The sequence below is a fragment of the Rhineura floridana genome, chromosome 2, assembly GCF_030035675.1.
Source record: "Rhineura floridana isolate rRhiFlo1 chromosome 2, rRhiFlo1.hap2, whole genome shotgun sequence".
Lineage (NCBI taxonomy): Eukaryota > Metazoa > Chordata > Lepidosauria > Squamata > Rhineuridae > Rhineura > Rhineura floridana.
In genome coordinates, this window is record NC_084481.1 from 73,463,640 (window position 1) to 73,490,186 (window position 26,547).

A 26,547-nucleotide genomic window follows, 5' to 3' on the forward strand; every position below is an offset into this window, starting at 1 on the left:
ATTAAGATGTCATGATTTTAAAAACTTCATCTCATTTCCTCACTAAATTCCTTTGGCGTGGCTAAGTCTAGAAAAGGACATGAAGTTGAGAGTGACCAAGATCATTCGGGTATTGTATGGCTGAGCAGATACTTCCAAATTCCTAGCCAGCCAACAACATCAGTTCTCCATGGCTAACATATTTGAGCATAACCTTTCAGCCCTAACAAATATAGATGTGTAGCTATAAATGTGTGCTACCCATGTTCTTGATCCATCATAAAATGGCTATACGCATTGAGCTCCTTAATATTGCATGTTAGGATGTGCTATGCTGTCATATTTGTCTTTATTGTTATTCATTTCATGTAGATTAAGTGTTGAATTTTTACATTTACAAACTTACCGAAGAATTTGAGAAATGAAAGAAAACCCCTTAATGGCCCATATGATGTTACTTTAGAAGTTTGGTTGTCCACATGCTGTACCAGTAGCAGCATTTAAAATGAATGGTCCTTGCATTGGCTAAACAGCTTAAAACTTGAAGCCAGGATCACTTATTTTCTGGCAGAAGAGTCTAAGCATGTGGCACATTCTATTTTGCTAGAGATCGTTCCTAACCTTCTCTCGAAATGTCATTTCCAGACATTTCGGCGATTCCAGGAAAGAAAATGTTGAAGGTTTTAAAGGCTTGTCAGTCTTAACCATCTTACAGCAACAGAAGGACAATAAAGGATGTTATGATTCTTGAATGGGTTTTTTTAAAAAAAGAAAATTAGGCTACAGCATCTTTTGAAAGAAATATTTTGCAAGCACAGCACATATACCTAACATTGTCTTGGAAAAACTGAAACTCAACATTTTACAGAGACAGCTGTAAGACAGGTGATGTGTGTTTCTCCAGTCACTGCAATCTAATAAATTTTGAATGTATAGATTTAGAAATTCAAAATAAAGTTTTTCTTTTCATTCACTAGCTGGTACTTAAGAGTAAAATGTCTACATAATGGAAACATCAAACTTCATGTTAAAACACACACACACACACACATAAATATATTGCCATCTTTACTAAGGATATTTTAAGATCCTGAATGTAATCAGAACAGTCATGCTTGATTTTGATTATAATTTACTTTTAATTTATTTCTCCCAACTGGTGACCAATGGATTATTCTGACTTCCTCATTTAAGTCAAACATAAGTCACTGTAGGTGCCACTTAGAATCTTCTTGCAGCAGGATCCACAAAGCAGAATGAAAAAAAAGTAACTTTTAAAATATAGTCTTAAATTATGTATACCATGCTGATTATTTCCTATTACATTATATTTCCATGTACTGGAATAAAGTAATATATATATAAGAATAATGTGCTAAGAGGCACCTTCACCCAGGCATTTTATAAAATTCTTCAGCAGTAACATAATGGAATCTTGTTCTGTTTTCATTTGTACTTTATTTTCTCAGCTTCCTTTGAAATTTTGTAGAAATAATTAAGGCTTTCATCACACCCAGGTTTAGTTAAATCCATATAATTATATGGATTTAATAATATAGTAACAAATATTATTACCTCACAATTTTATTTTAGCTCTTCAGTCTTCCTGTCAAGTTTGTTTATTTATTTATTTATTTAATTTACATCCCAGCCCCCCTCCCAGAAGAAGCCCAAGGCAGCAAACAAGCAAGGAAACACTAAAAACATCTATAAAATGTATTCAAAACAAAGCGTTTGGAAAAAATGTTAAAAAACTATTCCAACAGAGATGGACACTGGGATAAGGTCTCTACTTAAAAGGCTTGTTGAAAGAGGAAGGTCTTCAGTAGGTGACAAAAAAAGGCAACTGAGACAGTGCCTGTCTCCTATTTAAGGGGAGTAAATTCCAAGGGGTAGGTGCCACAGCACTAAAGGTCCACTTCCTATGTTGTGCAGAGTGGACCTCCTAATGAGATGGTGTCTGCAATATTTATTTATTTATTTATTTTCATTATTTTTACCCCGCCCTTTTTCCAAACCTGGAACTCACGGCGGCTTCCAGATAAAAGCACATATATAATTAAAAACATACAAAAGTCTAGATTAAAATCAAATTAAACAATTTACAGTACTTCATTGAGATCCTCCTTGGACACTGCCTCTGATTGAGCCTCCAACCCTCCTCCTTGAGAAGTGGTGCAAGCGGCGGCAGCTTGGCTGACAAGGGAGGGCTAAGGGGAGGGAAGAGGGCTGGCTTATTGTCAGACAGCGTATCTTCATTTATAGCTAGAACTATAAGGGTGAAGCTGGCACTGTCAAAAGTGCTGAAGCCTTGTTTCAGCCCCCTCCTGCTGCAACCCACTGGGCCCCTCCCCAGGATCCCAGACTTCCTCCTTTTGATCATTCCAGGAATGCTTCATGGGGTCCATGACAACAAATGTTAAAAAAATACATAATAAAGCCATAGTACAAATAATACATAGATAAATTGCTAACAAATACATAATACATACATTCCTTCACACTTCCCCACTCAACATCTCAACCTCCTGGCTCTCATCCAGGGCCCAAACACACAAAAATCACCCCAAAAAAGAGAAAGAGGGTTCCCAGGAGATCTCAAAGATGGCATTTAGTACTCTTTGTAAGCCTGGGAACCATCTTGAATGCTGGACCTTCCACTTTTCCTCCTCACTATAAGCTGTTCTAGAATAGCATTGATTGTATTACATAGAGATAGGGAACCAGTGGTCCTTCAGATGTTGTTGGGCTGCAAACTCGTATCAGCCCCAACTAACCAACCAGCATGGCTGATAGTCAGGGATAATGGGAATAGTAGTCCAGCAGCATCCGAAAAGGTATACGTTCCATATTCCTGAGGTATCACATCCGTGGAAGTATTCCATAATAGTAAAGTGTAGAAATATATAAAGTGTACATGTAAAGCAAAGATCTATTGGACTATAGAGTAAAATTATCCAAAAAGAAAAGAGATCCATAGGCACAATATCTACTGTCTACTGTAGTAGCAGTATATAGGATTTGTTAAAAGTCAAGTCTTATAGCTTTCCGTTCAGTTGCTGTCACATTTTAATTGTTGCACTCTTACTTGCTGAATGTTTCAGAAGAAACTCTGGGTATTTTTGTCGCTTTTAAAATTTCCGCCTGGGGGTGTGCTGAACTGATTTGTAGTATATATAAAATGCTGTCCTGTGATAAAGATGGGAAAGCAGCTCAATCAGATGTGGCTGGGTGGTTGAGTTCTATCTGCTGAAATAAAAAGCAGTAAAAAGGTGACATCTGAAAGTACACCTTGTCACTGGTGCATCAATCCAGGCAGAGGAAAAAGAAGGCCAAGTGTTTACCAGGATTTAAAATAAACAGAAGGATTAAGGTTGCTGTCTCTTTTTCTAGAGAACTGGTATAAAGCAGCTAGTAATGCAGGCCTCAAATATTTGTAAATAAAATGAAAAGAACTGGATACCTTTCTTTAAAATTTGCAAGCCTCTTGTTGAAAGCATTAAATGGTGGAGTGTCTACATCTTGGAGCAGATAAAGTAGGGAATTATAATTGAAAAAAGATTAAAGATGTTAAGTGCATTTGAAGTACTTGGGCACCTTTAATGTACCGGATGGGCCATGTTAAATGAGCATCTGTGTAAATCAGTAATTCTTTTTATGAAGAGACTAATAGTTTAGTATGAATAACAAGAAAAGATACATGGTAACTAGTGTTCTAAAATTCTGTCAGTGTTTTTAAAGTTCACTGTCATAACTCTGTTTGCCTTGACCTTTAGCAGTGATACCTTCAAAGATTTTTGAGTTGCTAGTTGAGGTTTAACTTGACACAAGACCTTTTAAACCCTCATTTCCTTTTCCCTTGGTGCTGAACCAATAGCTAATATACTGCCCCCACCTTATCTACCACTTCTACTTCACTTTTTGTTCCTCTGTAATTATAGGTGTGCAAAGCAGAATCGTGCTTCCTTTCTCTTTCCTCCTGGGGGAAATTCAGGGGTTTTCTTATCTTTGTTTATATATATATATATGAACGTGATTGTGATTAACCAAACAGAGGTTTTTATTATATTAACAAAACGTTTCAGCTTCCGCTTTCATCAGCTGACAACATACAAATGCTGTTACCAAGGTGGCAGTTATAGAGCTTTGAGGATGGAATGCTCAGAGGGGCTTCATTTGCAGAAGCTAAGTAGTGGTGGTACTGTCCTCCAGGTTCAGGCCATGTGGTGCCAATGTATCCAGAGAGTAAATCCAAAAGTTCTCCCTTTTAGTCAATGCTGCTGGATCTGCTGGCATCTCTATCGCTGTAATGGAAAAGTCCAACAGGCTGTGACCCTCGATGTTACAATGCTTTGCAACTGGTTGCTCCACTTTTTTTTGTCAAGATTGCCAACTTGTGGTTCCTGGAGCACGTGCGTAGGTCAGTTGTGGTCTTTCCTACGTATTGGATATGACATCCTGGTCTTTTGCACTCGATGATGTAAACTATATTGCAGGACCTGCAGGTGATGTTCTGTTTGATGTAATATGTCCTGCCTGTCCTAGTGCTTGTAAAAGTGGCTGTCTCCCTGAGGTACACACAGGTGATACAGCGTTTGGAGTGACAAGGATGAGACCCTGGATTGGTGATAGGTGGCTTAAGCACAGCTCTCACCAACAGTCTGCGCAAATTAAGAGGCTGGTGAAATGCTATAACAGGAGGCCTGATGATGGCTCTAGTAAGATGTTCAGAGTTTGCCAGCAATGGTAGCTCTCCCTGATTGCCTGGTGATAGTTAGGAGATGCTGGATGGAAATCTACCACAAATGGAATCCATTGCTCTCTGCTGTTTGACACCTCAGTATGATGGAGGAGGTTTTCTCTGGACAGAATGGAGGCTCGGTGGATGTTGCAATTCATAATATGTAAAGGATATCCTCTTCGAAGAAGGTGTTCTTTAAGTTCACTGATCCTTCTCTGGCATTTATCTTCAGTGTTGCAAATAAGTTTGATTCTCAGAGCTAAGCTATACACAATCTTCTTTATATGCCTAGGATGGCAGGATTTCCAGTTTAAATAGGTGTGGGCATCAATGGGTTTGCTGTAGAGATCAGTGGCTACTTGTTGTTTTCAGTGGTGAGAAGGACATCCAGAAAAGGGATGTGCGGATTGTCATTTGTACTATTAAATGTAAACTTAATAGATAGATGGATAGAGTTGATGTAATTTTTAAATTGTTCCAAACTCTCTTTATCATTTGTCCAGACCATAAAGATGTTGTCAATGTATCACCACCATATAAGTGGTTTGTTGATGGCCTTTTTGAGGATCTCGTTCCAATTTACCCATGAAGTGATTTGCATATGATGGAGCCTATTTATATATATAAATTGAAGCCTTGTGTCTGCAGTTTTCAAAGCACTTCATATGTGCTAATTAATTATCCATCCTAGTAGCATGCCATCTTTTCCATTTTAATCTGGTGTGACTCTTCTCTCACCTACCACCATAACAGAATGTCTATTAACTTCAGGCAGCAACAGTGAAATTATGTAGTGGTATCATAATTATTCTATATTGTCATGACGAATATAGCAAAAATAATTTGACAGTCAAACTGACCTCTGAAGAGAGGCCTCAACAAGCTTATATCTCTCCCCACCCCTGGCTGCTACATATGAAGGCCTTAGTCCTCTCCTTGGGGCTTGTTTCAAAAAGACAGACAACAAATTGTATCCATTGGCTGCTTCTAACAATAAAAGGAGCAGCCTGACAATAAAGGAGGTTATAGTATATTGCATGAAAAAGAATAAAGTTGGGGTTTCCCCCCACTTCTTTGAACATTCAAGCTGTATCTCAAATTCTTTAGTTACATCTTTTATGAGCTGGTGCAACAGTGACACTACATTGGTCTGACTGGTCCACGTGCATCTGTCCTTAAAAACTGGCTCACTTATTTATTCATAATGTTAAGTGACATCTATGTTCATAGAGTCCAACATGCCTTGCCCAAATACCTCTCACCCAGCAAAATCAGGGATTTTGAGTTATGAGGCCCTAAATGCTTAGACCTGTTAAGACTAAGCAAGCCATGCATAGGCAAGTCAGAACAGGAGGTGAGATGGGCAGACTTTATCCTAGGGTCTTATCACAAACTGAATATATGCAACATAAGGTATGTATAAAAGAACTTGTTCATAATCAGTAGCTGTTTCACCACCATCAACACCTATTCTATTCAAAGTAATTTGAAAGTGTTCCCTTTCTAATTGTAGATAGGAAAAAAAGCTGTACCTAATTAAGGTAATTGGAAGTTTTAAGATTATCCAATTGCTGACAGAAACAATATTCATATTTAATTTTGTTACTGAAGAGTAGTTTCTTGACAGTAAAAACCTTTTCACCCCCATTTCAGAGATACCTGTCAGTGTAAGCACTTCAGTTGGATGTTATAGTATCTTAATAGTCACCAGAGCAATATGTAATGACTCTTCTAATGGGGAATTGTGTTACATATTGTATTTGGCTGACTTCCTGCTGTAGCTGTGGATAATAGCTTCAGTGTAGAACTGTTAACTCTGAGGCATTAGTTGTGATACCACAGACACCTGTGGATTCTGCCTTCATTAAAGGCACAATTGAAGTCAAAATGAGAAAAACCACTAAGCAGTCCCCATTGGTAAGCAATCTTCTTCCTTCCTTTCCTTTGATTTATGGTCACATACCCAACCATATGTTATGCCTTGACAAGCAGTGACTGAAAAGCACAATAATCTATCTGTGATGGCCTCTTATTATACAATGTAAGATATGTTGCAGGGGTCTGAACTAGCTAGGTCTTTTTTATCAAAAGAAAAGTGATTAGAAAAGTAGTGTAGTGACAGTTTTCAGAGAGCCAAACTTTGATGTAAAGAAGACATAAAAACAGAAGCAATTTTTGTCTGGTGATTTTGTTAACCTAATGCATTATTCATCAAAGAATCCCTTAGATTCTTTTATTCCTTAAATTATTAATTTTCTACAAAAAACAACAACGGTTTGCCCGGTGTACCAAAGTGAAGCAAATTACCCCTCAGGTCACTTAGATTGTAGTCCTCTCTGATTACGGACAGTATCCAGTTGGTGTCCCTCTGCTGACAGAAGACACTTGTCAGTGGAAAACAGGAAGGGTGATTCACCTCCCCTGCTGCATCCCCCCAGTCTGCTCCAGACTCTCCATAACAGATTTGGGCAGGGCACTGCTGGAGGGAGAAGAATCATCAAAATTTTCCCCCTTCCACATCCCACTGATAAGCGGAGGGACACTGCTTAGATAATATCCGTAACCAGAAAGCAGTACAATCCTAAGCAAGTTTTCTCAGAACTTGTTTTCCCCCTCATTTAATTATATGTATTACTCATAAATACAAAGTGCTTCTCTCAGCAGCTTATTTAGAGTTAGTGGAACTGGGAAGAAGATGGCCTCCAAGGTACATATTAAGTGTCAAGCAATAAGGATGTATAGCATTCAGAGGATTCTAAAATGTTCTTTTCTTGATAGACTTCTGTGTTGGTAGGAGTAAGGCAGCCTAAATTATGGAGTCTCTTGTCATATGTGTCTGGCTGCTGTGGTGTCAGCAACCAGAACAAAAATCCACAATAGGTTCAGTTTTCCATTAGCTGCTGACTAGAGCAGGACAGCTGTTGGCTAAAACAGGACAGCCTAAAGCCAATGACCAACCCATGTTTCAGGGTGCATGACAGACAGGACTTGTAGAAATACATTGTAAGTCCAACAATTAAATAGATAAACTAATTAAAAAATTATCGTTGTTTTCCTCAGTTGTGTATTTATTTAAAGAATGTATACCCTGTTTTTCACATGTGTCTCAAAGCAGCTTACAAATATATATATATACACAATGTCCAAAATTTAAAACCTAGATTAAAACATCACAAAATAAGAACAGTAGAGCAGCATTCACGGTACTGGTTCCTATACTACCTTCTATCATGTTACTGGTCCCTTTACTTTTCTGTGGCTTTGTTATAAGAGCTGGGCTGAAGCTGTATAGAGTTTGGAATCCAGGACTTGGGTGCTGAAAAGGTGACCATTGCCATTTAGTTATTTATTTTGTAATTTGAAGAGATATTCAGGGGAAAAAACACCTCATTTAAAATGCAAATTTTGACACTGTCAATTTTAAAAATTCAGCCCAGCCCATTGTGAGACAACTATTACCTCAGGAAAATTTTAAACATCTGTTTTCTCTACACAAGTCTGCAAACTTATTTCCTCACATACTTACATTGCAGTGCTTAAACTGTTGCGGTACTCTTTTAATACACCTGTAGACCTATGATACTATATTTAGACACAAGTATGTGCAATGATAATTCTGTTCTTCTCAATTAAAATATATATTCTCTTGACTGGTTGCTGCATAATATGTCTCTGCCCTAATATATGAGAATTATTGACACATGCAGTCTTACATGAGAGGTTATAGGAAAGTTGCCTAATTTTGTATACCAGGAACATTTACAAGTTGATTCTCAAAGCAATCTCATAAACATTCCCCACCTAATAGAATCATGGATTTCCAAAAGAGGTGAAGAAGGCATGATGAAATGTAAACGCTACGAGTGACAGAAATTCCTATTATTTAGGCCAAGGTGCAAAACAGAAAATATACCTTTTTATCTTTTACAGCTTATTTTTGTTTGCTGGAATGCTCTGTTACATTATAGATGATTTAATATATTTAGCCATTGCCTTTTCATCCTTAGGGGGCTGGCAGGAGGATCTTAAATGAAATCATTGAAGCGTTGCCTTCTTATTTCAGTCCCTATTACAAAATGTCAAATAAATGGATATGATTTGCTCAGCAATCAAGGGAAGCATAGGCACCAAACTTGCATAGAATCCAGTTGGTAGATATTTAAAGCCTCTAGGATAAGAATCCTTATGGATATATCTATAACTAGTGCTAGTACATGACTACTATTAGTTATAAGACTCTCATATTCTTACTTCTTAATTTTATATTTGGGGAGCATATCAGATTGAGCAAAAAATGTGCAAACAAGCTCTGCTTGCCTTGTCTCTCTGATCAGGGAGTACAAATCAGCAAAAAATATTGCTGTAACAGAATGGAGAAGAGTCCCCAGCTGCTTAATTTCAAATTCATTTTCAAGCCTGACATTCAGATATATATGGTTTCCTTTAAACAGACTATAGTCTGAAGGCACATGAGGCTACTACCTTGCTGAAGCTAAGCAGGTTTGGATCTGATCAGTGCCTGGATCGGACACTGCCTGGGAACCACATGTATGGTGCCTTGCATTCTATGATGAAAGAAAAGTGGGATATAAATGTCAGAAAAAAATTAATTTTGTATTATGTGTATATGCCGGAGTATAGACATTCATGTTCCTGCACTACAAAACATGGAGTGTCATAGGTTAGGGCAGCCTTGCCAAATATTGACCAGGGTTGATGGGAGTTGTAGTCCAAAACATCGGGAGGACACCAGATTGGCAAAGACTGGACTATGGCAATGTCTAGTCATATATAAAGCATTTCAGTTGTAATTTTTCAAAAAATATTGTTTCTGGTGCTCAGGAGTGTGGGAAAAGGCGCAATATAAGAAGACAAAACAGTCTACTAAATTCTGATTTTGGCATTTGTGACAGCAAAATTTTATTTTTCTGCACAGAATCCCCACTCCGCTGCCCAAGCACAGCCTGGATGGTGGGGCATGTTTGCAACCTGGGGGTTGAAGCCCCAGCCACCATCTTGAGGGAGGGCAGGCAGTCCTGTGTGCATGGCATGATTTGCGGAGGCAGGACATCGTGGTGTATTTAAGCCCACACCACTACCTAAGCCCTCCTCTTGCCTTGCGACACCCATCCCACCCTCCCATTGCTATGGTGTGATCTTGGTCGCTTCGGGACCAAGTAGGAATTTTTATCCTACCCACCCTTGTTGGTGGGCAGGTTTTTTGCCTACTCCACACTGTGGTGGCTGGATGGAACCGGGTTAGGGGGCGCCGTGGTTATTAGGTTATTTTGGCTAATTCAACAATGTTCAGGTTAATTCCTGGAGTGGGTTTAGGTTTGGTCACTTGTTTGGCAAAGTGCAGGAAGGGAAGTAGGTAAGGACAGCTAGGTGGCCCCCTTAGGCACCTTTGGAGGTGAATGGTGGCTCCAGAGGCCTGCCACTCAGAGCTTTACAGCTCGGGGGCAGGATATGGGCTGCTCTTGGGGCCAACTTACCTCATCCACCCAGAGTTGTAGGGCCCTAGGGGGTGTTGACATGGGAAGACCCCCTTGCTCACCTATAGGTTGTAGCGGGGATAAGGGATAAGTAGAATGGCTTGCCCTTGCCCCAGCAGGGGCTGTTGGCCTATAGCGGTAGTACAGCTGCTTGCTTATAGCCAGCTCCCACACCTGTTTCCCCTTCTCAGGTTTAGTTTAAGAGATTTCTTTGAAATTTAATAAAGTGGCTCTTTTTTTCAAGTCAGCTTGCTGTGTCTGTGTATTATTTCAACCCTTGGCCACAAATTTGCACCCCCTGCAAGCAACAAGTGGACTTCGAGCACTATTCAGGCTTTTTTCATTTCTGGATATTGTTCACATAGCAATAGCAAATTAGGAATGAAGGGCTGACCAGGATACTACTTGGGAACCCCTGATGAAGAGCAGGTTATAAATCTAATAAATAAATAACAACAGTTTTCATATTTCATTTCAATAATACAATTATCACATTGTGTTCCCATTATTATTATCAACATATAGCAAGAATGGCCAACATGGTGTTCTGCAGATGTTATTGGACTACAGCTTTCATCATCCCTGCTATTGGCCTTGCTGGTTGAGACTGAAGGACACTGAAGTCCAGCAACATCTGGAAAATACCACATTGGCTATCACTACTGATACAGATTGATTTCCAGTTCACTGATAAGCATGTATTGGAAAAGGTTACCTTTTTTATTATTCTAAAACCATACTGATTATGACTACGACTTATTTTGTGAAAGTTCTGTTAATACAAAAATGAAAATAGCCAATCTAAACTTTTGACTAAATTGATACAATGGGGAGGTTCAGAGACATAGTGTGTTGACAAGAGGAAAATTGCATCATTGCATACACACACACACACACTGTTGCATAAATGACCAATTTTTCAGTTACTCATCATTAATAGGGGAAAGACATATGAAATAACACACCATTTCCTAGCCCATACCTTCCTAGCTCACTTCCAAACAAAACATAAACAGTGCTATAAGCCATCCTATTCTGAAGAACACAGTTGTCTACAAATGTCTGTCACTCAGTGCCTAAAGTGAAACAAAAAAGGAAATGGGTTGTTTCAAAGAGGGCTTTAAAAAAGAAGTGGGATGGGTCAGCCAGACCAGAGCTTGGAAGATTACTTTTAAAAAGTAATAAATTACAGTTACACAGAGCTTGGAAGTAACTAGTTACAAGTAGCGAATTACTTGTAATTCATTACTTTTTTGAGTAACGAGTGGGTAATTCCTTTACATTTTGATTGTAATAGAACTAGGAGTAATTTTACTACTTTTGTGGAGTAATTGTAACATTTCCAGAATTACTTTTGGGCATTACTTGGGGGGTGGGAGCAGGGGAAGTCTTCTGCTCCTCTGATTTGTGGATGAAAATCATGTGCCTCAAACTGGGCTTCTGTGCAGCATCGCTCTTTCTTCATGCTCTGTGAATGGGTAGGAGGCGACGAGGGAGGAGGTGGAGAGTGAGACGGGGTGGAGTGGAGAAAACAATTATTTAAAAAAATGGATAGTGATGGTGAAGAATGGAGTGGAGGGAAAAAGGATCCGGAGGTCAAGAACATGGATAAAGGAGAAGGAGGCAGCAGCAGAATGGAGATAAAGAACTGTGGAGGTGAAAGATGACAACGTGTGCGTGTGTGTGTGTGTGTGTGTGTGTGTGTGTGTGTGTGTGTGTGTGTGTGTGTGTGTGTGTGTGTGTGTGTGTGTGTGTGTGTGTGTGTGTGTGTGTGTGAATACTGTGTTTGCTCTTGGCACACAAAGTGGCCTCCACCACCCTCTCTGGCTACTGTGCTGCATTTGCAGTATTTTAACTTTTTTGCATCTTGGGGAAAAATGTTTGCTTGAGTGAGTGTTCCTTAGTTGGTGGCAGGGCAGGGTCCGGGAGGTGGTTAAGTGAGAGAGATTATGCTGGCTGGCTGAGTGGGGGGGGGTTGCACTTGGTTTGACATGCAAAGATCTGAGCTGTGGCCTCTGCCTCCCTCCCCACCACCCTTACCAGCAGAGACCACCATTGCTATCTTATGAATAAAAATAATTATTCTACTACCTCTGTACGTGTTTGTTTATTTTTAATGTTGTTTTAGGCTACTTAGATGTGCAGCAGCCAAGGCCAGCACCTGTAGGCGGTTTTTTTTAAAGTAACTGAAATGTAATTGTAGTGATTACTTTGGAGGAAAAGTAAAGTAATCAGTTACTTTCAGAGCGATTGTAATTGTAACGGTAATTACTACTTTTTGGGGCATGCAACTTGTAACTGTAATTTATTACTTTTTAAAAGTAATCTTCCAAGCTCTGCAGTTACAATTACATGGCCCAAAAGTAGTAATTACCGTTACAATTACAATCGCTCTGAAAGTAACTGATTACTTTACTTTTTCTCAAAAGTAATCATTACAATTATATTTCAGTTACTTTTTTAAAAAAACACCTACAAGGTGCTAGCCTTGGCTGCTGCACATCTGCTGCACAGTAACCTAAAACAACGTTAAAAATAGACACACACATACAGAGGGAGTAGAATAATTCATGTTATCCATAAGACAGCAATGGTGGTCTCTCCACTGGTAAGAGAGGTGGGGAGGGAGGCAGAGGCCACTACTCAGATCTTTGCCTGTCAAACTGAGTGCCACACACACACCCTCAGCCAGCAAGCATAATCTCTCTCACTTAACCACCTCCCGGACCCTGCCCTGCCACCAACTAAGGGACAGTCACCCAAGCAAACATTTTCCCTGAGATGCAGAAAAGTTAAAATGCTGCAAATGCAGCAAAGTAACCAGACAGGGTGGTGGAGGCCACTTTGCATGCCAAGTGCAAACAAAGTATTCACACACACATGCACTCATGTTGTCATCTTTCACCTCCACAGTTCTTTATCTCCATTCTGCTGCTGCCTCCTTCTCCTTTATCCATGTTCTTGCTCTCCGGCTCCTTTTCCCCTCCACTCCATTCTTCACCACCACCATCCATTTTTTAAAACAATTGTTTTCTCCACTCAACTCTGTCTCACTCTCCATCTCCTCCCTCATTGCCTCTTACCCACTCACAGAGCATGAGGGAAGAGTGACACTGCACAGAAGCCCAGTGAGGCACATGATTTTCTTCCACAAATCAGAGGAGCAGAAGACTTCTCCTGCTTCCCCCCCTAGTAATGCCCAAAAGTAATGCTGGAAACATTACAATTACTCCACAAAAGTAATAAAATCACTCCTAGTTCTATTACAATCAAAATGTAAAGGAATTACCCACTTGTTCCTCAAAAAAGTAGTGAATTACAAGTAATTTGTTACTTGTAATAAATTACTTTCAAGCTCTGAGATAGACTCAGTTATGTTCACCTGAAAGCAAGTGTCATGCCTAAAAAGAAGTGGAGTGGCATCCCATGACCCTGGGCACTGCTGCTCATCTTTCCAGGTGTGCCTACTCCCCTGAATCCATTGTCCTGGAATACAGTTGCATCGATTGCCTCTGTGACTGAGTTGTCCCTAAGTAAGTTCATTGTTGAAGTGTGGGGAACCTTTGGCCCTTCAGATGGTGCCGAACTACAACTCCTATCAACCCCAGCAAGCATCGCTGTCAGCCAGAGATAATGAGAGCTGTAGTTTAGCAACATTTGGAGAGCCATACCTGCTGTACACTAACACGGTCAGCTGACTACTCCGGAGTGACTTCTATTGTATGATGAAGATCAACATTTCCTGCCTCTGCTCTTCTTATAATTTCAGTTTGGTTATTCAGCCAAGGAGTCACATGGCTTCTTCACCTCATAGCCAACTGGGGTTGATTTTTGTTCAGCGCTTTTTGTGCATCGCACATTGCACCAACCACTTTTTGCTTCTAGAATGGTGCATCATCCTGTAGCTCTCAACTCTTTGTTTATCCAGAGTAGCTACAACTCAAAATTCTGGTGTTTGTGTGAGGGAAGAGAGCCTCTTTTAAAGAAGGTCAGCTTGCCTCTTTGGAAATGGGCAGTGTTACAGGAAAAAATGTGAAAGAAAGCTCCAGCTGTGCATTGTCTTGCTTGCATGCAAATTAATTATTTGGATCACAGGCTTAATGTGTAACCACAAGCCTAGTATAACTTGATTTTATTACCAATAACAAAAAAGCCCCCAACACTTTTCATAGATTGTCAGAGCATTAAAAGAGAAGCAAGCAATGTAAACTGTGTAATGGTTGTGAGTATTGATTGTGGCACCATGGTTACATGATGTGAAGGTTATCCAGGTATCATGCTTGGATTCTCAAGGCTAACTTTTATTTTAGCTTGAACATTTCATTTTGTTCCCATCTCTGGAGGAATGAATATTTAGACTTTCTGCTGCATTAGATGTCTTGGAACGTTTGTTTGGTCCAGGTTTGCTTGAGAAGGACTCTGTGACCCAAAAGACGTCTTCCTAGAAGAAGGAGAAACTTGCAGAAGTAAAATAAGGCTTTATATCTTGCAGAAATAAAATAACAGCTAGATATTTTAAATATTAGACCCTCTGTGGCGCAGAGTGGTAAGCAGCGGTAACGCAGCCGAAGCTCTACTCAAGGCCGGAGTTCGATTCCAACGGAAGGAGGAAGTCAAACCTCCGGTAAAAGGGGTCGAGGTCCACTCAGCCTTCCATCCATCTGTGGTCGGTAAAATGAGTACCCAGCATATGCTGGGGGGTAAAGAAAGGCCGGGAAAGGAACTGGCAATCCCACCCCATATATACGGTCTGCCTAGTAAGTGTCGCAAGACGTCACCCTAAGAGTCGGAAACAACTCGCACTATAAGTGTGGGAACACCTTTACTTTATTTTAAATATTAGATTTTGTTTATTTATGGATTTTATGAACACCGCAAAAGGAATAACAATACATCAGCCATCAATAAAAATACATAAAAGCTAAACATTTAAATAACAAAATCTATTAAAACACAGTAAGGCTACTAAGGATAACAAAATTCATTATTAAACTGTAAACTTCTGGGAAAATAAAAGTGGCTTCAATTGTCATCTGAAAACCAACAGTGTGGGAAACAGACATAATTCTAAGGGGAGATCATTCCAAAAGCAGGAACCCACCATGGAGAAAGGCTTTCTGTGTATCATCATGAATCCTGGTAGGGATTGCAAGCAGACCGTTTCCCCCCCTTCCCCAGCCGATTTTAAGGATCACATTGGTTGCTATTGAAGTCAAAACTCCTGAAGCTATTTGTGTCCCAAACCATTTAAGGCTTTATAAACCAGATTATCCTTGAACACGGTCTGGAAGTTGTAGCCAGTGCAGAGCTTTTAGGATCAATGTTACACGATCCCGTCTTACTGCCCTGTTAATAACCTGGCAGCTGCATTCTATACCAGATGCAGCTTCCAGACTGCTCAGGGAAAGCTCTACATAAAATACATTACAATGATCCAATCATGGGATTACCAGAATATAGATTATGAATAGACTGTTTTGGTCCAAGAACGGCTATAGCTGGTGAATCAGCCATAACTAGAAATAGGTATTCCTTTCACTTCCTGTCTATTTCAATAGTTTTTTTAGAAACCCCCCATTGTGTTGTTCAGCTGATTAGCAGTGACTTTTGTTTTCAGAGTGGCAGATAAAGAACATGCCAATCTAATCTAGAATATTAATCTATAGTAGCATTCTGAACAGGAGACAGTTGCAAGCCATGGCATAGGGAACTTCTGCTTGTGAAGATGACTCCAGTTTAATGGAGAAGTGGAAGTTTGACAGCACAGTGGCTTGTATTGCTTTCATAACAATGAATGCTAGATTTGTGTTTGTCTATAATCCCCCCTACACCACCACCATCACCCCACACACAAACAGAGGGAAATTGGAGCTAGGGCATGAAATAGAGCCCAGAGTGTAGCAAGTAGGAGATGGTGCTATGTTGACCAGGTAAGAGGAGATGGTCAGGGTCTGAGTATATTATAGCTAGCCTGACCAATCTAGAGACTTCATACTGCTGTCACCAAAAACAATTGATGTTAGATGTCCCTGTTCCCTCTGTACATGGACAAAGATTACTCTTTAGGTAAAGTGCCAGACTCAGATAGTGAGATTTCAAGTTCTAATTCCAAATTCCCTGATAAGCACCCACATTGTCTAACTTGTATATTAGGTGGAGAAATTGTATAATGTCTACCTATTACACTGGATGAAATAGGTTTACACAAGTGTATCCAACAGAAGGGAAATGTGTGCTGCATTTCTAGATTTTATGATATCAGAAAGAAAAATCTCTTGAAAATATGGCTATGCTATCCATCAATGCTGCATTGTTCAGATGATAAAAAGAAATTGCATTTTATTATTGTATCTCCAAATCTCTTAATATTAAGCCAAGCTTTCTGATTTGGAGAGGGAAGAGAATGCCCCTGACTCATGATTTTCAAGCATTCAGGTTTGGCAGGCTTGAATAAAAGAAAATTGATGTGCAAAATATCCACTGCAATGTTTATACTAAAGGCTGTTTTCTGTATCTGCTGAGAATAGATTACAGAGATGTGTAGAATAGCAATGGCAGTCTATCTCTAAATTGTAATGTATTTTGTGGATAATTTCATAAAGCTAATAGAATTTCTGTTTTATTTGTAACAGCAAATGATAGCACATTGATTTTGTCTATCTATCTATCTATCTATCTATCTATCTATCTATCTATCTATCTATCTATCTATCTATCTATCTATCTATCAGCTTATTTTGGATCCTGAGGGGGTATATAGGTTAAATATATTGATTAGACTGTAATGTTTCACATCATGCCCACTGATTAATTTGCATTACTTTTGTGTCTTGCAGGCAGAGAATTCCGCACTGGCCATGGAAAATGAAAATCAGAGAGAACAGTATGAACGTTGTCTTGATGAGGTAAGGCAGATCAATGTTTGTCACAGAGTACTTTGCTAATAAGGGCCCCGCTCCCTTTCTGATCAGGTTATTTTTATTTGTTAGATAGCTCATAATACCATAATCCCAAATACACAAATCATGAACCAATTCATGTAGTTTCATTTGGGATTTTAGAGATTTCTGTTGGACGAATTCTTCACAAGATTTTTCTTTCAGGAGTAGATTAGAAGCAGTGGAATGAGGTCTGCTTGAGATGTAGGGGATAAAAAAGTCCTCAATTAAAAATTATATAGTAATTAGCTTCACCTACAAATCACTGAATAGGATGACTGATTAACTTGCAATATGCTTCAGTGATTCTCAGTTTGTTTTACTGAGTGGATCTTCCCAAGGAATCTTTTACACAATTTGATTAATTTAAATTCATAATGCAGCACTGAAAAGTCATTGGACCTTTGCACTAATTCCCAACACCCACAGCCAGCCAACTCTGTGATGTCATTGGGCTACTACTGTAATAGATTATGATAACCGCTTACTTTTCAGCCATGACATATTCTTCCCCACCCGCACCCTGGCAATCAAATAAGATTCTCCAAGGCATTTTATTCTCCTATTGATCCCATCTTGGCATGCTGCAGGGAGATGCAACCCTCATCTTCAAGGGCAGCATCACGTACAGCACATTACAAGATGTGAGATTACCAGGGCATGGGTCACTGTCGCCAGGCTATCCAAGGCCAAAATGGTTGTAGCCAGTGAACCAGTCAGAGCTGGAAACTCCTCATCTCTGAGGCAACTTGAGTCTGAAATGAGCAAGAGGGTTTCTTTTTTGTGAATGCACAGGATTGAGGGCTCTTACGTACTCCCTTTGCCCATTGGCTATTCAGAGTTCTTCTATGTCAGACGTTGTGCGCACCTAAGCTTGCACACCTTCCAACAGCAGCCATCTGAAGAGGCAAGCTAATGGTTGGTGATCCCACCCAAGAATTCTTGGGGCTTGGGAGATACCAGGAAAATAAATGGGAGTTCAACAGTGGATTATGTTTATAGCATTTATTTCTTAGATATTTTAACACTTTGTAAACATCTTAACTCTTATTGTTTTACAGGCATGCATATAGTTGGCCTTAGTCAATAAGTCATAATCAAACAAGTTACATTGTAGTATATCTTAAAGCTATCTTCCAGTGTCTTATCCAGCAAGAAATTGCATTATCTCACCCTCGTAAAGTTGGCGGCAGCACCGGTCTTAGCTTCCAGGCTTAGAAGCACCGGTCTCTTGCTATGGTATTTTCTACATATTTATAGTTTTCTGTTATGATTTGATTGTACAAGGTGGTTAAGCACTGATGTTGGTGGGTAGGTCCACTTCACTGCTGACAACTGTATTTTGTGACACGGTGCTGATATCTCTGTTGGAATGTCCCATTCAGCAACACTGCTGTGTTTCTTGTCAATGGGTTGGGGGAATAGTCACAAAATGGTTCAAATACTTCTGTTTAAAAAAGCACCACTCACTAAGATGCTTTAATTTCAGCCGCTCAGATCATTAGTGTTTGCACTACACCCCCTTCTGCACACTGTGTATAGCTCTCAGGGACTGTGTAAGCAGTGTAACCCAATGGTTTGGATACACTCTACGGAGCCTTGAAGGTTTTTGAGTGTTTACTTATTTATTTTAGTAATAAGTAACTTCATGTCAGTAGGTGAAAAAATAATGTATTGAACGAGTTTGTTCAATTTTCAGGTAGACCAAACAACATCAAAACTAAAAGTACATGCTAGAAGGAACACTGTTGGATGTCAATTCTTAAAGCCTATAGGGCAACACACATGGATTTCAGAGATGCAATATATTTACTCCTGAGGGTTATTATGGCGGCAGTATTAGTGTGCTTCTTCTGTTAAATAATGTTCAGAGCTATTTTATGTGGCTGTTTCTTCCCTAGTTGCCTTAGATTAGAGACCAGTTCTGGAGAGGGGGAAATGATAATGGGCCATATTATGTGTATGAATCAAATCAAACTCCTGGATCGTATAAGAACAGAAGTTGATTTTTTTCCTCATGCTTCGGTTCAGAGGAGTGGACTACATTTTTTAAAATATGAAATTGTTGAAAAGAAAAAGGAATTTTTTCCCTACAGAACAGCTGGGTATATTTGAGTTCAAATGAATAAACATCAGCTATAGTAGGGTTTTGCTTTGACAAAATAAGGTTCTTTAGTTCAAAAATAGATAATGTATTAAACCAAATACAATGTTGCATAATCAAATGTGATACAAATGTGAAATATCTGATTCCCACCCCCCAAAGAAAACCCCTAGTTGTATATACAATTTTACTAATAAATGTTTTGTAATCTAATGTAAGTCAATTACAGAGTGTGGTGTGAGTCCCTTCCAAACGTATTTTGATAATGGTAGTTATTTAATTTTTCTGTGGCACTTATGGCATCTTCCTGTCATGATAGATGTTCTGTATTGTCAATATCAAATCAAGAAACAATAAAGTGTAGAGACACACTTAACTGTTCTGCAAGTTCAGTGTCTCTCCACTTGTCTTTTCTGAAAATGGGCATGCAATGCTAGTCAAACCCCACCCCTTTTTACTGTAAAAGCTGGTGGAATCAGCTTGAGTGTTCACTTCAAAGAGATTTCACAACTCATCAGCAGATCAACCTGTTCTCCCTCCAGATGTTGCCAATGGAAACACTTTGCTGTAGGTGGCTAGTGTGCTCACAGCGCAAGCCTCATGAAAACACCCAGGGTCATGTCTTCTGCTTGAACAAAGTTGACAGTATCTTTTTTGAAATCTGTTGAGTGGTACTGATTTTCAGTCCTGTGATTTACACTACTACAGGATTTGGTCCCCTGACTAAAAATGCTTCTATGGCATGAGGATGGGAATAGTGTCACATTTTGGGTTGTTAAGAACTGTACGTTTCAGGACAAAATGAGATTATCAGGAAAAATTACAACAGTTCTGAGACTCTAGTGAAGAGAGTTTTTTTTAAAAAAAAAATGCTTCCAGAGGTACCTAAAATAGATTATCCATAGGATAGCTGCCTTATTCTGAGTCAGACCATTTGTTCATCTAGCTCAATACTGTCTGTACCGACTGGTAGAGGCTCTGCAGGGTTTCAGACAGCTGGTATTCCCAATCTTGCCTGGGAACCAGGAGTTTCAGCATGTAAAGCAGATGCTTTACCACTGAGCTGTGACCCTTTCACAATATACGCAAACAAAATCAATCCAATGCACTGCTCATATATGCTTTGTTTCTCCTTACAGGTAGCCAACCAAGTTGTACAAGCACTGCTTACTCAGAAGGTAAGTCATTTCTCCCTTTTGTGATGTACTATTAAATGTCATAAACTGGAGTTATCAAGGGTACTTGATTAATGAAATATCTTTATTCATTCAATAAAATTGCTGCTAATGGGAGATTTACTTCCTAAGACAGTGGTTCCCAACTTTTATGAGTGCAAGACCTCCTTTTTAAGCTCAAAATTCTGTAACCTCCCCTCACGCTAATTGTAATTTTAGCTCCTGTTAATTGAAAAAATGGTGCGTGGCAAAATCACATCTCCAAATATCCCTTTCCATAAAAAGCTCCCTGCAGACAGGGAGGTGTTCCTTTCTTTTCTTAATGCAAAGGCCCAATCAAATTGGCAACCCCCTGCCTCCCCACACACATAGTCTGAAGATGTACAGTCCTGTCTCCCAACACCAGTGGGTGACCGTGTTGGACTAAAATCGAGATTCAGATCTTCACCCAACCATGAAGCCCACTGGGTGATCTTGGGCCAGACACAGTCTCTAAGCCTGACCTATCTCACAGGGTTAGTGTAAGGATGGAATGGAAAAGGGTGGGGACTGTGTGCACCACCTTGAGCAACTTGGAGGAAAGGTGGGATATAAATGCAACAATAATTAAATAAATACATTTCAGCTGCAGCATGTGGACTCCAGCCTCACCCTCTTCTGACCTTTTAAATAATAATAATTAAAAATTAAAAATCAAGAAGCAGCAATGTAGTCGTGGTGGGGATGCTAGATTGTGAAGACAAAAGGGTAGATAGACTGAGGAGTGAGGTTAGTGCTTTGGGATGATCATCAGAACTGATAACTTGGTTAGCGTGCACTTGGGGAATGAGAGTGGAACAGAAGGCAGATCAGCGTGCGCACACACAAAAACACATCTGCCCCTCCTGCAAGCATCTGCAGGCCAGCATGCATTTGGGCATGTGGGAGGGGGGAAGCCCTCAACTGCCACAGCATCTTGAGGAGAGAGATTGGGGGGGTGGAGTGTAGGTGGAAGAAAGGGGGAATGCTGGCAGACACACTTAGCCTCAGAGATGGAGAGCAAGCAAGTCCTGAGCTTCCTCAGTGCTCATTGACTCCATCTGGACCGAAGGCGAGTTCTGGGCAGCCTTGCAAATATGAATAATTTTGTAAAGGAGATGGCAGTGACTCAGGAGCCAAGAAAGCCAGGCAGTTTGGCTGCCAGGAAGGAAGGGGGAAAGCAGCCTTTCCTTGCAGCCTTGATTTTTTTTTTTTTTTGCTTCACAAAAAGCCCTCTCCTCTCCTTCTGTTGTCAGCAGTGGCAGTGCGAGGAGACAGGAGTCAGCAACAGTAATCCCCTCTTCTTCCTGGTAGCTCCACCCTCAGCCTCCTTTGGCATCTGCCACATATTTTATAGGCAAATGCCTTCCCTCAGCATGCCTGAAAGACACTCTGGTGCTTCAACAAAAGTCCTCCCCTCTCGTTTGGAGCAAGGGGGAGGTGTTGTCCGCAGCGGCAGTGGGGAGCAGACAGTGTCCACGGAGTGAAGACTTTTTAAAAATAATAATAAAAAATAATTCATTTCTTTACTGTTCACGGCACCCTCTGGATTACTTCTCAGGCCCCTTGGGGGTCACGGCTCCAGGTTGGGAACTACAGCCCTAAGAAAATACCAGTTAAAGAAGAGGATTTTCCTCAGGACTTCTTCACTGGGGAAAAGAGTTAAATTTCCTCTCCATCCCTCAATTATCTGATCTCATTAACTATTAGCGTACACACCCAGCTGGTGCACTTTATAGTTTTAAAACTACAAAGATACATGCACCAACACAAGTAGTTTGGCCCTTAGCATATTGAAGTATTGTCATTATAAGTATGTGCATTTATTAAGATACTGATTTATTCTGTCTTTATTTTCTTTATCATATTTGTATCTTAATCTTCCTTCAAGGAGATCAAGACACAATCCAGTTTTATCTCTGGAATGGTTTGGGGATTTGAAGCTTGATTTTCCTTGCCAAGGTCTGGTAGTTGACACTGTAATAACGAACTCATTCTACAAGTGTCCATCCTTATGAAGCCAAAATAGTATTTATTTTTATTTATTTATTTCTTACATTTATATCCCACCTTTCCTCCAAGGAGCTCAAGGTTGTGTACATGGTTCTCCCCTCCCCATTTGATCCTTACAACAACCTTGTGAGGTAGGTTAGGCTGAGAAGGCAGCGACTGGCCCAAGGTCACCCAATGAGTTTTATGACTTCGTGGGGATTCCAATCCTGGTCTCCCAGGTCATAGTCCAACACCCTAACCATTACACACACACACACACGATAGAGAGATATTAGCATGCTTGGGAGAACATCAAGGTTCAGAAATACACAAAAATACTTCAGGTAAAATTTTATGTGGGTGGAACCCCAAACAAATAAGGACTGTGCATGCTGATTGTCTGATGAGGGAGAATGCAAAGTTTGGGTAGGGAAGGGGAATGGAGTGACTGAAAACCTGAACAAGAACTCTCCACACTGCAACATTTTCTTGCAGATCCCATTAATAGGTATTTGGCAAGGGGCGAATTTTGTACAATTTGTTAATTATTTCTCTTTCCTGGTCTCACATTATTTCTATTAATGGGAGGGTGGAAGTTACAAATGTCACTATTTCTATTTCCCAATGTTAGGCTTTTTCTTTTTTTTACTGTAAGCTTTGAGGGATTTGTAGTTTTATGTTTCTAAGCTTTTTGAGTAGTATTTCTGCACAGCTACCTAGCTGCATCTCTTGATCAGTGATTAATTAACTGTGGCCGCGGTTACTATGTGCACATATTGTCTGCAGGATGAGTATATGTGTCTAGATAGTTGCTATAATACTGTGACATCTATATCCTACTACTGCACAGGGAAGAATTTCAGCACAGCTGTTCTGATGGTGCATAGTCTCATGGCTCTACCCACAAGCCCACACAAGAGCAAACTGGTGCTCTTGGGGGGTGGTTCTAAGTGAGTGCTGCTCACCTTGTATGCAACACAAGAGTGAAAGGAAAGAAGTTGATCTACTGCCTGTCTAAAAGCTAATCAAAGAGAATTCTACTTTTTTAGCCTCAATCACTCTGTGAGACTTCATGGCGGATAAGGCTATCAGTGGTTACTAACAGTGATGGCTGTGTTCTGCCACCACTGTTGGAAATAGTATACCTCTGAATGCTGGCTATCACAAGTGGGGAGAGTGCTGTTGCTCTCAGGCTCTCCCATTGGCATTTGGTTGGCTACCAGAACAGGGTGCTGGACTAAATGGCCCTTTGGCCTGGTCCAGCATGACTTTTCTTGTGTTGTTACATTTTTAGTACAGTCATAGGCATATAGCCTTCAGTTGTGCTGACTGTGAATTAGGACTATTACCTGTAACCTTTAATTTCATACGAAACATAAAAAACTTCCAGGTACCAAGTTAGGCCATTGGTCCTTCTAGCCTAGTACACTCTGACCAAAGATTGAACTTGGGGCCTTCAAAATGCAAAAAATATGTTCTTTCCTAAGCTGCAGTCTGCCATCCTGTGTCCATTGTGCTGGGACATAACTGTGAACAAGCAATCTTTATTATGCTCTATTTTTATCTCCATTCTATGCAATATTTGAGAGAGGGACTCTGTGTGTGTGTGTGTGTATATATATATATATATATATATATATATATATATATATATATATATATATATATATATGTATATATATATATATACATATATATATATAAGACAGTTTAGAAAGCAACAAACAGAACTTCACTCAAGCTTGCTCTGGATCCCTAGAAGGATTCCGTTAATCACCTAACATATATATATAAACGTAATTGTGATTAACCAAACAGAGGTTTTTATTATATTAACAAAACGTTTCAGCTTCTGCTTTCATCAGCTGCCAACATACAAATGCTGTTACCAAGGTGGCAGTTATAGAGCTTTGAGGATGGAATGCTCAGAGGGGCTTCATTTTCAGAAGCTAAGAAGTGGTGGTACTGTCCTCCAGGTTCAGGCCATGTGGTGCCAATGTGTCCAGAGAGTAAATCCAAAAGTTCTCCCTTTTGGTCAATGCTGCTGGATCTGCTGGCATCTCTATCGCTGTAATGGAAAAGTCCAACAGGCTGTGACCCTCGATGTTAAAATGCTATGCATTGATGTTAAATGGTTGCTCCACTTTTTTTGTCAAAATTGCCGACTTCTGGTTCCTGAAGTGCATGCGTAGGTCAGTTGTGGTCTTTCGTACGTATTGGATATGACATCCTGGTCTTTTGCACTCGATGATGTAAACTATATTGCAGGACCTGCAGGTGATGTTCTGTTTGATGTAATATGTCCTGCCTGTCCTAGTGCTTGTAAAAGTGGCTGTCTCCCTGAGGTACACACAGGTGATACAGCGTTTGGAGTAACAAGGATGAGACCCTGGATTGGTGATAGGTGGCTTAAGCACAGCTCTCACCAACAGTCTGTGCAAATTAGGAGATTGGCGAAATGCTATAACAGGAGGCCTGATGATGGCTCTAGTAAGATGTTCAGAGTTTGCCAGCAATGGGTAGCTCTCCCTGATTGCTCGGTGATAGTTAGGAGAAGCTGGATGGAAATCTACCACAAATGGAATCCGTTTCTCTCTGCTCTTTGACACCTCAGTATCATGGAAGAGGTTTTCTCTGGACAGAATGGAGACTCGGTGGATGTTGCAATTCATAATATGTAAAGGATATCCTCTTAAAAGAAGGTGTTCTTTAAATTCACAGATCCTTCTCTGGTATTTATCTTCAGTGTTGCAAATATGTTTGATTCTCAGAGCTAAGCTATACACATTGTTTTTCTTTATATGCTTAGGATGGCAGGATTTCCAATTTAAATAGGTGTGCGCATCAGTAGGTTTGCTGTAGAGATCAGTGGCTATTTTGTTGTTTTCGGATTGTCATTTGTACTATTAAATGTAAACTTAATAGATGGATGGATAGAGTTGATGTAATTTTTAAATTGTTCTAAATTCTCTTTACCATTTGTCCAGACCATAAAGATGTCGTCAATGTATCGCCACCATATAAGTGGTTTGTTGATGGCCTTATATATATATTCACTAATAGGCAAAAAACCTTGCGGTTTAAGAATGTACCTATAGCCCACAGATATTTCTACCAAACTTTAAAAAGCAGGGAAATTGGGCAGCTATAGTGAATGCACCAGGGGAGCAGGAGACCTGAACTCCTCTCTGAGAGATTGTACTGCCCTACAAAGTTGTCAAAATGCAAACACCATTTGGGTTGGTCTTTCACAGTCCAATCCACTTGCTGTGTAGCTTGGAAGAATTTGGTAACGTGCCTCTGAGCGTATGGTGAGTGGTGGCAACACCTGCCATCTCCAAAGATGGAGAATTATATTTTTGTATGGTTGTTAGTGTTCTTCTTACTTTGCTCCTTTCCTGTGTTACTAATGTTTCTACAGAGAATCTAAACCAGAAAAAATTTCCCCTCCTTATTGATCCTAGAAATCTGTGTCAAATGTATTTTTATTAATTTCAAAGCCTTTTTATTGGTCAGTGTCATGTGATGGTGAAGACAGCCTTTTGTGTTTTATATGGGAGGTTATGTTCTATTTCTATTTTGGGTTCATTAACAGTTGAATCTGAAACTGCAGTTTGATGTAAAATCAGACTGATTACAATATGTTGCTACTTCAGCAATGACTCTAGTTGTTGGAAAAAAGAGGATGCATGTTTTCAGCCTGCTATGTTTAAACCACTTTATTTAAGGCAAGGTGTTCACGATCAATTAAAAACATAGAGCACACCTAGAATTTTGCTAGAATATATTTCACTTTCCACTGTTTTATCTTGTGCAAATTGAGACACTTCTGAGGTCCACTGGAGACTCTTCTGCAGAAGTCAGTGCCATTATTCCACAATTATGTTTGGAGTTTTTTTAGTATAAATTTTGCAAAGTGTTGCTGTACTTCACATATTCATAGAAACAAAAGCAAAAGAAAATGATTTCCTATAGAAAACTTCACTAAAATTGCAAAGTAAATCAGACATATTTAAAGTGACCATCTGAACTATATCAACTGTCTTAATAATGTTGCTTCCTCCCGGCTAAAACAAGATCAGCACAGGACATATCTTCTTTCTAT

At 39.7% G+C, this 26,547-nt stretch overlaps 1 protein-coding gene across 3 annotated transcripts in view; it reads left to right on the top strand.

The window, feature by feature from the left end:
• NCKAP5 (NCK associated protein 5) overlaps positions 1 to 26,547 on the top strand; it is a 969,055-nt gene that overhangs the window by 667,387 nt on the left and 275,121 nt on the right. For all 3 annotated transcript variants that reach the window (XM_061608949.1, XM_061608950.1, XM_061608951.1), the window contains exons 12-13: positions 17,052 to 17,120; positions 20,397 to 20,435. In XM_061608949.1, coding sequence (XP_061464933.1) covers positions 17,052 to 17,120; positions 20,397 to 20,435 — 108 coding nt within the window. The remainder of the gene's footprint in view (positions 1 to 17,051; positions 17,121 to 20,396; positions 20,436 to 26,547) is intronic.